This window comes from Hemiscyllium ocellatum, chromosome 1 (genome assembly GCF_020745735.1).
Source record: "Hemiscyllium ocellatum isolate sHemOce1 chromosome 1, sHemOce1.pat.X.cur, whole genome shotgun sequence".
Lineage (NCBI taxonomy): Eukaryota > Metazoa > Chordata > Chondrichthyes > Orectolobiformes > Hemiscylliidae > Hemiscyllium > Hemiscyllium ocellatum.
In genome coordinates, this window is record NC_083401.1 from 156325793 (window position 1) to 156343172 (window position 17380).

General features: G+C 43.6%; 1 protein-coding gene and 1 long non-coding RNA gene across 6 annotated transcripts in view; one reads left to right on the forward strand and one right to left on the reverse strand.

Moving 5' to 3' along the window:
- Positions 1-16457, forward strand: part of LOC132816981 (uncharacterized) — an 81891-nt gene extending 65434 nt beyond the window's left edge. The window contains exon 4 of the long non-coding RNA XR_009644831.1: positions 15117-16457. This is a non-coding gene — a long non-coding RNA (uncharacterized LOC132816981). The remainder of the gene's footprint in view (positions 1-15116) is intronic.
- naf1 (nuclear assembly factor 1 homolog (S. cerevisiae)) overlaps positions 1-17380 on the reverse strand; it is a 231342-nt gene that overhangs the window by 207097 nt on the left and 6865 nt on the right. For all 5 annotated transcript variants that reach the window (XM_060826986.1, XM_060826978.1, XM_060826970.1 and 2 more), the window contains exon 2: positions 13674-14302. In XM_060826986.1, the coding sequence (XP_060682969.1) occupies positions 13674-14284 (611 nt within the window). In that variant the 5' untranslated portion in view covers positions 14285-14302. The remainder of the gene's footprint in view (positions 1-13673; positions 14303-17380) is intronic.

The window sequence follows — 17380 nt, forward strand, 5'->3', positions numbered from 1 at the left end:
AAGAATCATCATTAGGACTCAAAACATTAATTTGTTCTACCTTCAGGGACGCTACCTGACCTGCTGCGATTTCCACCCTTTTTTCGTTTTTTGTCATCCAACTGAGGTTGGCATGCTTGTGTCAAAAGCAACACACACTAAGTAACACCCTTGTAAGTAATCAGTAAACATCAGAAAGACGATGAAAAAGCAGAAGATAGAAATCACATTTGAAACTTTGCATTGGATTGGTTTTGTCAGGCATTCCAACTTCCATCATACTTTGCACAAGTCTCAGTTAGAAATGCCATTTGATTGCCTAATCGCTACTCCTTGGAACTATTTACCTCCAGTTACTAAGGTCCTCAAGAGACCTTATGCATTTACAGGAGGTTGAGACAATGCTGATTCATCAAGGTGGAACTGCAGCAACTGGAAGCTTAGAATGAACTGATGATTCAGGCGCTTGAAGAAAGATTTCCATTTCGGTGGTTTGTTGCAATAATGCATTCCTAGATTTATGCCTAGGCTGCTTTGTGTAATTTATTTGAGGGAGGTTTATTGCAGTAGGAAAGGAAAAAGGAAAAAAATAAGTTTGTTTGGTACAGCTGGGTTTTGAATCAGTCAGTCATTCATCTCCTACATTACAACACTGACTATTTTTCCAAAGTACTTCATAGATTGTAAAGAACTTTCGGATATCATGAGGTTATGACAAGTACATTAAATATGCTAGTCTGACCTAATACAGACAGTATAGCAATTTACTGTAATTAATGTGCTGCATAGTTCACACAAGGACACGTGTGCTGTGTCTCAAATGTTTAGATTCGTTTTTTTAAACAAAGTGCCAGCTCAGAGGGTCTTATGTTTAGATGAGATTCCAACATTTTCTTGTGTCAAATCAAATTTACCAACTATCAATTTTTGCATTACTTGTAATGGTAGAGGATGTTGTGAAGAAAACTATCTTAGTGCTGATCAGGCCCTGGCACTTTGCCACATGTCACAGCTTCTAATTAATAAGAATCTTTTAGAGGGATGTATGTTCAATTCACTTCAGAGATGATATATTATAGTGACAACATGGGACATTTGGCCCAGTTACCTATGATCAACACCAGCCTCCTCCCTCTTTGCAATCCAACTCCATTAACTTGTCACTTACCTTCATGTGTTTAAGTCTGAATTCCTTTAAATACTATGTTACTTATTCCCAACTATTCCTTGAGGAATTAATTTCCACATTCTAACTATTACCTGGGTACGGAAAATTTGTTTTGAACTCCTGATGGGGTTCCTCCATAAGTGATAACATCCTTTTGTCTATCGAATCAAACTTCTTCAAAATCTTAAAGACCTTCATTAGGTCACCCCTCAACCTTCGATACAAAACTGTGAGGAGAGCCCAACGTGGTCATTTCTGATTGCAAAACAGAAAGATTTATGTCTATCCTTCTGGTAAACATTCTGACCCTCCTCCAGTGTGTTTTATTTAAAAATAAAATGTGAACAAGATTGCTCTTTGTACTCCAAAATGTACTCGCACTAAGGTTAAGGTAACCTGTCTGCTTTTCAATTCTATTCCAAAACAGAAACTTCCTGTTTATATTTTACTTTATAAGCTGATTAACCTGTGCCATACTATACCTCTAAACGCAGATTTCTATGCTTCTCTACACCAATTAGGTAGTGGTGTGCAAAGCGATATGTCACTACCACAATAGATCACAATATATACACACAGAGCACATGTCAATTTTAAGTCACTTATGCAAGTTTGTCTTCCTGTATTTTGTCAGTCCTACTCTATATTAATTACAACATCACTCTTAACCATGTCATCGCCACCACCACCCAAGTCAGTTTGTAAGTTAGATAAGATTAGTAAAAAAATTAAAGCAAGCCCACTATTATTTTCCATCTATCAACAATGAGAACAACTACCTTCAAGTCCACTTTGTTTTTGGTTTATTAAACCCATTCGGCTCTTTGTTAAGTCAGAGTAAACGTTCTCATAGACCAGTGAGCCTGACATCGATGGTGGGCAAGTTGTTGGAGGGAATCCTGAGGGACAGGATTTACCTGTATTTGGAAAGGCAAGGACTGATTAGGGATAGTCAGCATGGCTGTGTGTCTGGGAAATCATGTCTCGTGAATTTGATTGAGTTTTACAAAGAAGTAATGCAGCTGAAAAAGGTGTTGCTGGAAAAGCGCAGCAGGCCAGGCAGCATTCAAGGAGCAGGAGAATCTACGTTTCGGGCATAAGCCCTTCTTCAGGAAATAATGCAGAGGACTGAAGAAGGCAGAGTGGTGGTTGTGATTGGAACGGACTTCAGTATGGCATTCAACAAGGTTCCTCATGGTAGACCAGTTAGCAAGGTTAGATCTCATGGCATACAGGGAGAGCTAGCCATTTACATCCAGAACTGGTGCGAAGGTAGAAGACAGAGGGCAGTGGTGGAGGGTTCCTTTCCAGACTGGAGGCCTGTGACAAGCATTGTGCCACAAGGATCGGTGCTGGGTCCACTGCTTTGTCATTAATCTAAAGGAATTTTATGTGAACATTGGAGGTACAGTTAGTAAGTTTGCAGATGACACCAAAATTGGAGGTGTGGTGAACAACGATCAGATGGGTCAATTGGTTGAGGAGTAGCAGATGGAGTTTAATTTACATAAATGTGAGGTGCTGCGTCTTGGAAAGGCAAATTACGGCAGGACTTCTACACTTAACAGTAAGATCCTGGGGAATGTTGCTAAACAAAGAGACCTTGGAGTGCAGGTTCATATTTCCTTGAAAGTGGACTCTCAGGTAGATAGGATAGTGAAGAAGGTGCTTAGTATGCTTGCCTTTATTGGTCAGAGTATTGAGTATAGCAGTTGGGAGGTCATGTTGAGGCTGGACAGGATATTGGAGTTGAGTGCAGTGCTGGAAAAGCATTGCAGGTCAGGCAGCATCTGAGGAGCAGGAGAATCGACGTTTCAGGCATGAGCCCATCATCAGGAACGAGGTTTGTGAGCTGAGAACATTAATGGGTAGATGGAAGTAGGATAATGATGGTATGTCGGAGGGGAGGGTAGAGCGGGAAAGGGAAGGAAGGCGGACAGGTAGGACAGGTCATGAGGACAGTGCCAAGTTGGAAGGTTGGAACTGGGATAAGCTGGGGGAGAAAAAAAAAGGAGGAAACTGGTGAAATCCACATTGATGCCATGTGGTTGGAGGGTCCCAAGGTGTTCATCCTCCAGGCGGGGGTGGGTGGTTATGGTGTGACGATGGAGGTGACCCAGGACCTTGGCAGAGTGGGAGGGGGAGTTGAAGTGTTCAGCCATGGGGCGGTGGGTTTGAATGGTGCAGGTCTCCTGGAAATGTTTTCTGAAGCACTCTGCAAGTAGGTGTCCTGTCTCCCCAATGTAGAGACCGTATCAGGAGAGACGGATACAGTAAATGACATGTGTGGAAGTGCAAGTAAAACTCTAATGGATGTGGAAGGCTCCTTTGGGGCCTTGGATGAAGGCGAGATGGGAGGTTTGGGTGTGGGTTTTGCAATTCCTGCAGTGGCAGGGGAAGGTACCAGGAGAGGATGGTGGTTTGGAGAGGGGGGGGTGTGGAAAACGTGGACCTGCGCAAAGGGAACGATCTTTACAGAAAGCAGATGGGGGGCGGGGGTGTGTGTGTGTGTGTGTGTGTGTGTGTGTGTAGAATATATCACTGGTGGTGGGGTCCTTTTGTAGGTGAAAGAAATGGCAGAGGATGATGCAATGTACACGGAGGTTGGGAAGGGGGAAGGTGGAAGGTGAAGACGGCGGGGGGAGGCGGGTTTGGGTTGGAGGGGTGGGAGTATAGGGCAGAGGTGCGGGAAATGGATGAGATGCACTGGCGGGCATCATTGACCACGTGGGAGGGCAAATTGCAGTCTTTGAAGGAGGTCATCTGGTGTGTTCTGTGGCAGAACTGGTCCTCATGGAAGCAAATGCGGTGGAGGCAGAGGAATTGGGAGTAAGGAACTGCATTTTTACAGGAGGCAGGGAAGAAGGAGATGTAGTCCAGGACACTGGTTCAGCCACTTTAGGAATACTGTGTGCAATTCTGGTCTCTCACCTATAGAAAGAATGTTGCGTACCTCAAAGGGTTCGGAAAAGATTTACAAGGACGTTGACAGGGTTGGTGGGTTTGAGTTGTAGGGAGACATTTAATAGGCTGGGGCTGTTTTCGTTCGAGCGTCAGAGGTTGTGGGGTGACCTTACAGAGGTTTATAAAATCAAAAGGGGCATGAATAGGGTAAATAGACAAGGTCTTTTTCCTGGGTTGTTCCCTGCCCAGAACTAGAGGGCATAGGTTTAGAATGAGAGAGGAAAGATAATAAAAGGGACATAAGGGGCAACATTTTCACACAAAGGGTGGTGCATGTACGGAAAGAGTTGCCAGAGGAAGTGTTGGAGGAGAGTACAATTACAACATTTAAAAGACATCTCGATGGGTACATGAATAGGAGGGGTTTAAGAGGGATATGGGCAAAGTGCTGGAAAATGGTACTAGATGAATTTAGAATATCTGGTTGGTATGGGTGTGTTGGACCAAATGATCTGTTTCCATGCTGTACATCTCTATGACTGTGGGATAGAAACAGAACAGTACAGCATGGGAACAGGCTCTTTCTCCCATAACGTTATGTTGAACATGACAACAAATTAAACTAATCCTGGTCCACATCCATCCAATCTTTGCATATTCACGTGATTATCCAAAAGTCCCTTAAATGCCTCTATCGTATCTGCATCCACCACCACCCATGACAGTATGTTCCAGACTCACTGTGTAAAAGACTTGCCCCTCACATCTCCTTTGAAGCTTCCCTCTCTCACCTTAAACACGTGCCCCCTAGTATTACATGCTATGCAAGCTTTGTCAACACAAATTCACTGTAATGCAACTGATTAATCAGTGACACTGTTTCTATGGTGCAAACTTTTAAAACGCGTTTTGGCTGTGACGCCAATATTTTATGTTCTGTTTCTAAAGCTTGATTTTGTGATGGTTGCTCAAGAACGCAACCATCTGCCTGTAGACATTTCAAAACTGGGAAAAAAAGATTCTCTGTCAACCCTATCTATGTACCTCTTAATTTTATAAACTTCTTTGACAGAGAATGTAGGCAAAGAAAATCTGATCCAATAGTTTACGGTACAAGGCTGACAAGACAAATTGACTCTGGGGACAGCAGCATAGGTTGTCAGTGTTAGCGGTGGTGCTGTTGATGGCTGAGGGAGAGAAAAGAACCTGGGTCAGATGCTTAAAAATATCACAGAGGGGTAATAACTTTGAATCCATGCCTTAAAGATAGGAGAGAGGTTGAAGCAAAGAACAAAAATAAATTTAAGAAGTAATTGGATGTCAGCCAGAGAGAAACAAACATTCAAGGAAGGATCAGAGGAATAGGGCTGACTGAATTGTTCTTGACAAAGAGCTGTGCTGACCTTATGGGCTGAATAGCCTCCTTCAGCATTTCAATCGTTGTAAATGGATTTGACCCAAAAACTTTTGACTGTAAATCCCCCATATTACAATTCTAGCACAAAAATCAACAATGGCAACACATGGATCCACAAGTTCCATGCCAAGTACTTTTACAAAAACCCAACACTGCACAGTCTAGCAAACACAGGGAGAATGTGTAAACTCCACATAGACAGTCGCCAGAGGTGGGAATCGAATCCGGGTCCCTGGCGCTGTGAGGCAGCAGTGCTAACCACTCAGCCATTGTGCCGCATTATAATGTTATTAGGCAGAAACCATGAAGCATAAAGTGGGAGCAGATATTCTCAGGGAAATGTAGACAGAAATGTGGAGGTTGTTTAGGGAGCATCTGCTGCCAGTGCTGGATAGGTTTGTCCCACAGAGGCAAGGAAGGGATTGTAGGGTGAAGGAATCTTGGATGACAAGGGATGTGGAACATCTGGTCAAGTGGAAGAAGGAAGCTTACTTAAAGTTGAGGAAGCAAGTTTCAGACAGGGCTGTAGAGGGTTACAAGGTAGCCAGGAAGGAAGGAACTGAAGAATGGATTTAGGAGAGCTAGAACGGGCCATGAAAAAGCCTTGGTGAGTAGGATGAAGGAAAATCCCAAGGCATTACAACCTTATGTGAGGAACAAGATGATGGCTGGAGTGAGAGTAGGGCAAATCAGGAGTAGTGCAGGGAACTTGTGCCTGGAATTGAAGGAGGTAGGGGAGGTCCTTAATGAATATTTTGTTTCAATATTCACTCGTGAGAGGGACCTTGATGTTTGTGAGGACAGCGTGAAACCGGCTGATATCAACCTGTTTGAGCATATTAACAGGGAGAAGGTGCTGGAAATTTTGAAAACATCAGGATAGATAAGTCCCCGGACCAGGTGAGATATACCCAAGGTTACGATGGGAAACGAGGGAAGAGATTGCTGTCCTTTTGGCAATGATCTGTGTCTTCTCACTGTCCACTGGAGTAATACCAGATGATGGGAAAGCAGCAAGTGTTATTCTCTTGTTCAAGAAAGGGAATAGGGATAATCCTGGGAATTACAGACCAGAGAGTCTTAAGTCTGTGGTGGGCAAATTATTGCAGGGAATTGAGAGACAGGATTTATGATTATTCAGAAAAGCGTAGGTTGATTAGAGCTAGTCAGCATGATTTTGAGAGGAGCAGGACATGCCTCAAGTCTTACTGAATTGTTTGAGGCTGTGACAAAATACATTGATGAAAGTAGAGCAATGGATGTGGTGTATATGGATTTTAGCAAGGTATTTGATAAGGTTCCCTTTGTTAGGTACATTCAGATCGCAAGATGGCATGGGATACAGGGAAATTGGTTGCCAGCATACAGAATTGGCTGGCCCATAGAAGACAGAGGGTGATTGTAGCTGGACAGTATTCAGCCCAGAGCTCAGTGATCAGTGATGTTCCAGAGGAATCTGTTCTGGGACCTCTGCTCTTAGGTGATTTTTATAAAATGACTTGGATGAGCAAGTAGAAGGGTGGGTTAGTAAGTTTGCTGATGACACAAAGTTGGTGGAGTTGTGGATAGAGTGGAGGGCTAGCATAGGTTGCAACTGGACATGGACAGGATGAAGAGCTGGGCTGACGAACAGTAGATGGAGTTCACCCTGGAAAAGTGTGAAGGGATTCATTTTGGAAAGTCTAATTTGAATGCAGATTACGGGGTTAAAGGCAGGATTTTTAGCAGAGTGGAGGAACAAAGGGATCTTGGGGTCCATGTCAATAGATCCCTCAAAGTTGCCACCCAAGTTGATAGGGTTAAGGCGGCATATGGTGTGTTGGCTTTCATTAGCAGGGGAGTTCAGTTTAAGAGCCACGAGGTTATGCTGCAGCCCTATGAAGTCATGGTTAGACCACACTTGGAATATTGTGTTCAGTTCTGGTCACCTCATTATAGGAAACTTGAGAGAGGGTACAGAGGAGATTTATCAGGATGTCACCAAGACTGGAGAGCATGTCCTCTGAAGAAAGGTTGAGGGAGCTAGGACTTTTCTCATTGGAGTGAAGGAGGATGAGAGGTGACTTGATAAAGGTGTACAAGATGATGAGAGGCATAGTTAGAGTGGATAGCCAGAGACTTTTTCCCAGCGCGGAAATGGTTATCACAAGGGCATAATTTTAAGGTGATTGGAGGAAGGTTTAGGGGAAATGTCAGAGATGGTTCTTTACATAGAAAGCGGTGTATATGTCGAATGCACTGCCTGCAGTGGTAATAGAGTCAGATACATTAGGGACATTTAAGCAACTCTTGGACAGGCACACGATGATTGTAAAATTAGGGGGTGGTAGGTTAGCTTGATAAGAGGTCGGCACAACTTCGAGTTCCGAAGAGCCTGTACTGTTCTATGCTCAGAAGGGAACTCAGTTCTGAAACAGAGTCACTGGAATTGAAATTTTAATGATGCTTTCTCTCCACAGATGCTGCCAGTTCTGAGTTTGGAGAACTGGAAACAATTTCAGGAGGGTGAGGTATCCCTGTAAATAATAAGTACGCTCTTGTCACAGCACAGGGAGAATGGCCTGATCAGTTGCCAGCTCAGGGGTTCGACATGTGCACATGATCACTTAAAACAGATTATGTTAATTGAAATTATGGTATAAAACAATCTTAATTATACCAGAATTATCACCCATACAAAAGTAGGGAACATTGGGATAATTCTGGGTGATTATTATGCAAGGTAATGGTACTACGTGCAGTAGAAAAGAGACAATATATTAAGCACCATTCAGATAGATTCTGCATGATATCTTCAAGTTAACACCTGACATCTAAAGAAGCATGGTGCATGTTTAATGCAGTCAACTGTATGATGGAAGCTACACCAGTTACAAATAATACCAACTCACATTGCATATTTGGGTACAGGGGGAATTGCATTACTTCCATATTGCATTTTCTGTTGTAATCAGTCCTGTCCAAAAACAAGTCATGTGATGTGTTATAACAGCAGGTGTCAGCCAAGACGGAAAAGGTAAAATTGATGGAAATGTACAGAAGAGAAACAGTTACACAGGCAAAGAAAGACATTAGGGAAATCCTGACAGTATCAAGGCCAAAGACTAGAGAATTCAGCTATGATGTCAAACATCTACGTTCCAGAAAAGTAAGGCAGGAAAGGATGGTGTTCAGACTGGACACAACTTCAGGAGACAATCACACTACTTCAATTAATTGCACCAAATTTTCTCCGTGGTCAGGGACAGGAGGTTGCAACTATGAGTGAGGCAAGCATAAGAATCCAGAACTTTGTTTCGAAGGCACTTTTGTCCAATAGGGATGAAATTCTATGGAAGTACTACAAACTGATTGGGGAGAATTTAGAAAATGGAGCCAGATTCTTACTATGCTACATGAAAACTGCTGCAGGCTAACAAGATTCAAGAAGTAAATGAGTGGGTCAAAGAGTGGTGAGATGGGTTCTGACTCATGGAGCAACGGGAAAAGTAGCTATTCTGTTCGGACAGGCTTTCATTTGAACCACGAGGAGATTAATCTCCTGGCAAATAATTTTGTTAGGGCTTTAAATGAAACTAGTAGTAGGGCAGCTGGTAGTCAATTAAATGGAATTTGCTTTTAAAAAATCTAAGAAATAAAGACAGCAGAGGTGCATGGTAGTGAAGAGCTTAGCCATAACAAAACTGTAATAGAAAGTCAGAAAATAAGCATAATGTACAGAAATTAGAACCAGAATAATAATGATAAAATGTCGAAGCACAAAGTTCATTATCAAATGTGTTCAGCATTTGTAACAAGATTAAGGAGTTGACAAAACAAATAGAAATAAATGAATATGAATTAATAACTACTGCAGAGACAGTGCTGCAGGGTAATCAAGACTTGGAACTCAACATTCAAGGGTACTCAGCATTTCAAAAAACTATGGAGAAAGGTAAAGGAGTCATGGTTGCTTTGTGAAAAAAAAGTCTATCAATGCAGTGGTGGGAAATTATACAGATGCAACAGATTATGACTCAGTACCAGTTTAGATGGAATTAAGTGATAACAAAGGAAACATGCCACAAATGACAGTCTTCATTAGGCTGCTGAAGAGTTGCCTCACTCTACAATAAAATATAAAATAAAAGTCAGGAGAAAAAAAAAAGAGGTACAAGATAGATACTACAATGAGCATGCTTAATATTAATCTGCATATTGACTGTAAAACTTTCATGGGCAAGCAACATGGAAGGCAAATTTGTACAACGCATCATGCATTCTGAGCAGATAGGGGAAGCCCTAAATGAGTTTTTTGCTTCGGTTTTCACCAAGGAAAGGGATCTTGTTGTAAATGAAAACTTTGAGGAGCTGGAACACAGTCTTGACCAGATCAAGATTGATGAAGATGATGTGCTAGAAATGTTGGAAAACATTAAGATTGCTAAGTCCCCAGGGCCAGACCAAATTTATCCTAGGCTGCTCCAGGAAGCGAGAAAGGAGGTTGCTAAGCCACTGGTGAGGATATTTACCTCCTCACTCTCCACGGGAGTCATACTGGAGGATTGGAAGGAGTGAATGTTGTTCCACTTTCCAAGAAGGGTAATAGCAAAATCCCTGGCAATTACAGACCAGTCAGTCTCATGTTTGTGGTCAGCAAAGTTGTGAAAAGAATTCTGAGTGATACGATTTATGACTATTTGGCAAAGCATAGTGTGATTAAAGACAGTCAGCATGGCTTTGTGAGGGTCAGGCCATGTCTCACAAATCTTATGGAGTTCTTTGAGGAGGAGTCAAGACAGGTCGACGGTTGAGCAGTGGATGTGGTGTATATGGATTTCAGCAAGGCATTTGATAGGGTTCCCCATTGTTGGCTCATTCATAATTGGCTGACTGACAGAAGGCAGGGAGTGGTTGTAGATGGAAAGCATTCTGCCTGGAGGTCAGTGTTGAGTGGGGTCCTGCAGGGCTCTGACTTGGGCCTCTGCTGTTTGTACTTTTTATAAATGACTTGGATGAGGTGGTTGAGGGGGTGGGTTAGTAAATTAGCAGATTACACAAAGGTTGGAGGTGTCGTCGATAGTATAGAGGGGTACTGCAGGCTACAGCAAAACAGACAGGATGCAGAGCTAGGCTAAGAAATGGCAGATGGAGTTCAACCTAGATAAATGCAAAGTGATGCATTTTGGAAGGTCAAACTCGAATGCTGAATATAGGATTAAAGACAGGATTCTTGGCAGTGTAGAGGAGCAGAGGGATCTGGGTGTGCAAGTACATAGATCCCTCAAAGTTGCCACCCAAGTGGATAGGTTTGATAAGAAAGCATATGGTGTTTTGGCTTTCATTAACAGGGGTATCGAGTTTAAGAGCCGCGAGGTTATGCTGCAGCTCTATAAGTCCCTGGTGCGACCACACTTGGAATATCGTGTCCAATTCTGGTCGTCCTACAAGAGGAAAGATATAGAGGTTTTGGAGAGAGTACAAAGAAGGTTTACCAGGATGCTCTCTGGACTGGAGGGCTTGCCTTTTGAAGAAAGGCTGAATAAGCTCAGATTTTTCTCTCTGGAGAGAAGGAGGAAGAGAGAAGACCTGATAGAGGTGTACGAAATAATGAGAGGAATAGATAGAGTCAATAGCCAGAGACTTTTCCCCAGGGCAGGATTGACTAGTACGAGAAGTCATAGTTTGAAGATATTAGGAGGAAGGTATAAAGGAGACAGAGGTAGGTTCTTTATGCAGAGAGTTGTGAATGCATAGAATGCGTTGCCAGCTGAGGTGGTGGAAGCGAAGTCACTGGGGACAATTAAGCGACTGCTGCACATGCACATGGACAGCAGTGAGTTGAGGGGTGCATAGGTTAAGTTACTATATTTTACATTAGGATTAAATCACAGCACAACATTATGGGCCTAAGGGCCTGTTCTGTGCTGTACTTTTCTATCTATGTTCTGTAGCTTGTTAGATCAGTACATTGCACAATCTACCGAGGAATGGGCTAGTTTTAATCTAATAGTGTGTTAGGGTTAATAAGCAATCTCACAATTAAGGAATTTCTAGGTGGTTACGATTGTAACATAGTAGAAAAAGAATCCACTTTGAGGGAGAGCAACCAGAGTTTCAAACCAGCCTTGTCAACTTAAACACATATGAAGACGACTAAAGTGCACCAAAAGGAAATGATCAGTAGATGAGCAGCAGTATCATTTAAGCAGATATTTCATAATGCTCAGCAAAACTTTATTCTGGTCAAAAAGAAGAATGGACCACCTATGGTTAGAAGTGATCAGAAAATATCTAAATCACTAACTGAGACATAGGAAGTGGTGGAAACCAGTGATAGGGCAGAGGGCTGGGAACATTTCTTCTTTGATCCAATCTCCAATTTTCCTTTCTTGTCTCAAATTTTTGAACATACTGTCACCTGCCAAATCAGAACTCAACCTTCTAATTATTGACTTTCACCCATCATAGCTCACTGAAAGTAATACAATCGTTGTTACAGAGCAGGAGAACATTTGGACCATCACATCTGCAACAGATCAGAGTAAGCACTTTACTTTGGTTTTAAACCCAGAAGTGCTATCACACACAACTGACCATCTTCCCAGCACCAAAATCACTGACTTTTTGTTTGCTTAGGTAAACTAACAAGCATTAATAAAAACACCCATGTATCCAAATAAGTATTTACAAGCAAAGACAATTATAGGCAATGCAAACAAAGTGAAGAGGGTGGAGAGGGTGAGCAGGAAGGGACTAAATTAAAATAGAGTTTGAGAGAAGATACTGTACCCACCCCCCCCCCCCACCCCCCCCCACCCCCACCCCCCCCCCCCCCACCCCCCCCCCCCACCCCCACCCCCACCCCCCCCCCCCCCCACCCCCACCCCCCCCCCCCCCCCCCCCCCCCCCCACCCCCCCCACCCCCACCCCCCACCCCCACCCCCCCCCCCCCACCCCCACCCCCCCCACCCCCACCCCCCCCCCACCCCCACCCCCCCCCACCCCCACCCCCCCCCCCACCCCCACCCCCACCCCCCCCCACCCCCACCCCCACCCCCACCCCCCCCCACCCCCACCCCCCCCCCCCCCACCCCCCCCACCCCCCCCCCCACCCCCACCCCCACCCCCCCCCACCCCCACCCCCCCCCCCCACCCCCAAGAAAGTTAAAAAAAAGCTGACAAATGGTGCATTTGCGATCCTCATAGTCTGTGGCTGTTTGCATGATACATCTCCCTATGCTTCTGCAATGTCTCTCTGTTCTCCAGCTCAGTAAGATTGCCCACATTTCCTATCACAGCCCATAATAACTTCTCTTCAACCAACACACTTGTTAACATCAAGCCACTAAGGAGTTGTTTAGGTTCTCTTCTTGATTCCTCACCAACATATTACCCCTATTGAAAAACACACACTTAGCTTCTACATGTATGGTAATGATACACCACACCACACCACCAATCTAAAGGTTGTTCGAAAATGGCCACTGTTACATCCACCTTTCCTTCAATCATCCAGGCCTCACAATCAGATTTCCTTCCTGTATCATTCCACCTCACCATGTCATTTTTCACTCTCCACCTCTTTTATTTCATCATCCTTTCTCATATCTTATTCTTTCATCTGTTACAGTTCTGTGAAATAATTTTGAGCAATTTGTATACATTTACTAGATACATAAAATGCAAGCAGTTGAAGTAGCCCAATAATACCAAAAATAATTCCTTTCCTCATTTCACCATCTTGATCTTGATACTGTTGTTGGGACTTTAATCTCTAAACCAGCAGGAAAATTAGGAGCGAATAAACCAAATCAAGCAAAATCAGCCACCAGCTGTACACCTAGGGTAACAATATGCCTTTCATCTTTATCGCTCAACTAGCAACGCAAAACGTAGTTATCAGTCTCATGCTTGTTTTTGGAATATTGCTTTGTACATAGTGGAGCACTCAGTTTATGAAAGATAATTTCAAGTTTTCCTTTAAATTGACTAAGGGAGTGTACATCTCCTTAAAATGAAAAGAGAACTTTTGCAGATCTCTAGGATATTTTTTCCAATAGGTACCCTACAGAAGTGAACTACCTAACTAACAAAGAAAACATATTTTTGACAATCAAGTGCAATTTCAATTTCTTTGATGAAATAAACTAGGTATTCTAGTATTATATTATCTAGAAATTTGCTAAAGTTCAGTATTACCAATTCCTTTCCTCGGATGCTCACCTGTCCGATGAAGAGCTTTCATCATCATCACTAGTTTCTGCGTCAACTGCACTGTCTTGTAATGTAACATCAACCTGTGGAAAGTTATTTTCTTGGCCCGAGTGTTGGTCTTGTGTATGTTCTGTTTCCTGGTATTTCAACTGTGCTGTTTCAAATGATAACGTCTCCAACTGAGCAGACACTGAAACTTCCATTTCCTGATCACCAGTGACCAAGGCAGGAGTGGCTGATGTAATCTCACACTCCTGAGAAGGACTGAGCTCACTTGATTTAACAGCATTCAAAGTCCCTTGCGTGACAGGTGTTACTGGAGTTACACAAGGCAGCACATTGCCAATAATTTCATTTGCAGTGCTCTGTCGAGATGGAACACCAAGCTCATGCTGAACTTTAGAATCTTTCTGCTTTATCACACAAACTTCAGAAGCTGCCATCAGAGATTCATTTTTATATGCTTGAGTGCATAATTCTGCTGCTGGCTGTTCATGTCGTTTGTCAGCCAAATCATCATTGCTTTCCATCAATAAACTGCCCTCAGAGACCACTCTCTTCTCAGTGGTGTCTGTCTGTTGAGAGGGTTGAACGTCTCTATCGCCTCCTTGATCTGTCATATTTCTTCAAAATCAAAACTGAAAGGAAACAAAGAAAAGAAAAACAATTAAGAATATATAACATTTAAGAAGTTCTCATCAAGTGAGAAAAAACAAAAAAGTAGACCATATGGCTCACTCAAGCCTGCTCACTTATTCAATACAACCAAAGCGAATTTTCTACCTCAACTCAACTTGCCTGTTCAATCCCCTACAAATGCCTGAGAAATATAAAAAAAAAGTTATGTACTGCATCTCAAACATTTATAGTCTTTATGCAACGCTTTTAATTTTAGAAAGATGTTCCGAGCTACTTCACAGAACCATCACAAAAGAAATTATGACATTACACATAAGGAGATATAGGACAGATCACTGAAAGGTTTAAGGAAGAATCTATAAAAGGTAGAAAGTGAGGTAGAAAGTCAAAGAGATGTAGAGAAAGAATTCTGGAACCTAAGTGGTTGAACCAGAGGTCACCAATGATGGTGTCATTAAAATTGTGGATACTTAAGAGGGCAAAATCATTGGAGCTGAAATAGTGGCATTTATGGTAGGAGGTTATTATAGACAGAGGGGTCAAATCAAGGGATTTGAAAACAAGCAGGAAAATTTTGAAAAATGAGACACTAATTAACCAGCAGTTCTCTCGCTATTATGAGCAAGCTCAGAAAAGAACTAAGTCGACTTGAAGGGGAGAGGGTATGACACAAATCAACCATATCAAAGACTGCAGACAAGTGAAGAATGACGATATAAAACAACCTGTCTTTGGCATTGTCACACTTGCGCTTTTAATAAGTAGCATTTTAGATGTGTTGCAAGATTAAAGCTTTATTATATCTAATTGCAGCTCATGGGAAAATGTAACATTCTTTCCTGACTACCGCCCAGTGGTTCTGTACTCCATGATCATGGAGGATGCTTCGTGCTTCGAGAGGCTGGTCACGGCCCACATCAATTCTAGTCTCCCAGCCTGCCTCAATCCCCTGCAATTTACCCACCGACATAACAGGCCGACAGCAGACACCAGTTCCCTAACCCTACATTCCTGCTCATCAACACCATTATCCCCTCAGACTGATCTCGAAACTCCAAGATCCAGGTCTCGGCTCTGCCCTCTGCATCTGGATGCTCACCCCACAGACTGCAATCATCGAAGATAGGCAACCGTACCTCCTCCACAAGGAGGCTCAACACTGGAACCCCCTCCCATGGATGCAATCTCTGCCCCCTACTATACTCCCTGTACACCCACGTGCAATTCTGCCAAATTCCATACAAACACCATCTTTACGTTTGCTGACAACACCACCGTGGTAGGACAGATGTCAAACAACGATGAATCAGAATACAGAAAGGAGACAGAGAGCTTGGTGAATTGGTGCAATGGTAACAACCTCTTCTCAATGTCAGTAAAACTAGAAAACTGTTCACGGACTTCAGAAAGAAAGGAGAGAACAAGCCCCATTTACATCAATGGGGCTGAGGCTGAGAGGGTGGAATGCGTCAAGTCAGTCTGAGGAACTATAACTGACAATCTGTCCAGGATTTCCCACATTGTGCCTTTTTAACCATTGCACTACAATGCCTCTTCTTCTTCAGGTGGCTCAAGAAATTTGCCACACTCATAATGATCCTGACCAACTTTAATAAATGTACCATTGAAAACATACCGCCCAGGTGCCCAACAGCCTGGTATGGCAACTGCTCTGCCAAGGACTGTTTGAAACTACAGAAGATTGTTGCAAGGCCCAAGAGAAAGTGAGGTTAGCAGATATCCAGCTCCGACCATCACAGAAGCAAACCGCCCAGTTATGCATCTCATTGCCATGGAAAGGCTACCAACATCAAAGACCCATCCCACTAGGTAATGCTCTCCTGCAACCTCTTCCTACAGACAGAGGATACAGAAGCTTGAACACTGTTCAGGAACAGCTTCTTCCCTGCCAATATCAGACTGATGGATGGACACTAACTTCAAATAATGCTGATCTTGTTAATGTCGATTTTATCTAGCACATGTCCTGTGCAGTGTAGCCTGCATGCCTTACACTATCCAAGTCTTTTTTCACCCTCAAGCTGTATGTCGTTGCTTACTATGATTTGCCTGTGCTGACTGCAAACAAAGCTTTTCACTGTACTTTGCTACACATTGGGAGATGACAACACTTGAGAGCTGCGTTGATGACCTTCCCCCAAAAGCAGCAGATGTGGCATGAGAGTATGACTTTAAATTGGATAGTTGAAGGTTGAGAATGTTCAGCAAATTGCTAGCTGAAGAAATGGTGAGTTGAGGTCCAAAGAACTGGGCTTTTGAGGATGTGAGAGTGAAAGTTGGGAAGCTCCCCACACAAGAACAGGTACAGAAGACGAGGGTTTGAGGGCTAAGCTGAATGTAAAGCAATGCCAGGAAGGTGATGCCCCAAGGGGAACATCACCCCTGCTCATGACTACAACCCCCATTCCCCCAACTCCACACCCACTACAGTTACCAGCTCCATCACCATTCCTAGCTGCACACCTATACCAGGTCCTAGCTCCCAGCCCTGCCAGGTTTTCACCATTTCCCCCCAGAGCTTCCCCTCACCGAGGACGACCGATCAGTCCTCAGGAAAGACCTTACCTTTATCCCCCTCCGTTCACACATCAGTGAATTTAATATGCATTGTGACATCAACAATTTCTTTCGCCGCCTCCGAGCTCACTTTTACAATCAGGACTCCCACCCACCTTCGGAGGACCCCTTCGCCCGCCTCCAACACACACTATCCACTGGACACCCCGTGCCGGTCTACTACCCGCCCTGGACGTCTTCATTTCCAACTGCCGCCAAGACATTAACCACCTCAATCTGTCTACCCCCGTCCTCCACTCCTACCTCTCACCCTCACAACTCACAGCCCTCCACTCCCTCTGCTCCAATCCCAACCGCACCATCAAACCAGCAGATAAAGAGGGTGCTGTGGTAGTTTGACGCACTGACCTCTACACCACTGAAGCCAGACACCAACTCGAAGACACCTCCTCCTACCACTCCTTCGGCCGTGACCTCAACCCCCAATCATCAAACCATCATCTCCCAGACCAAACAGAACCTCATCACATCAGGAGACC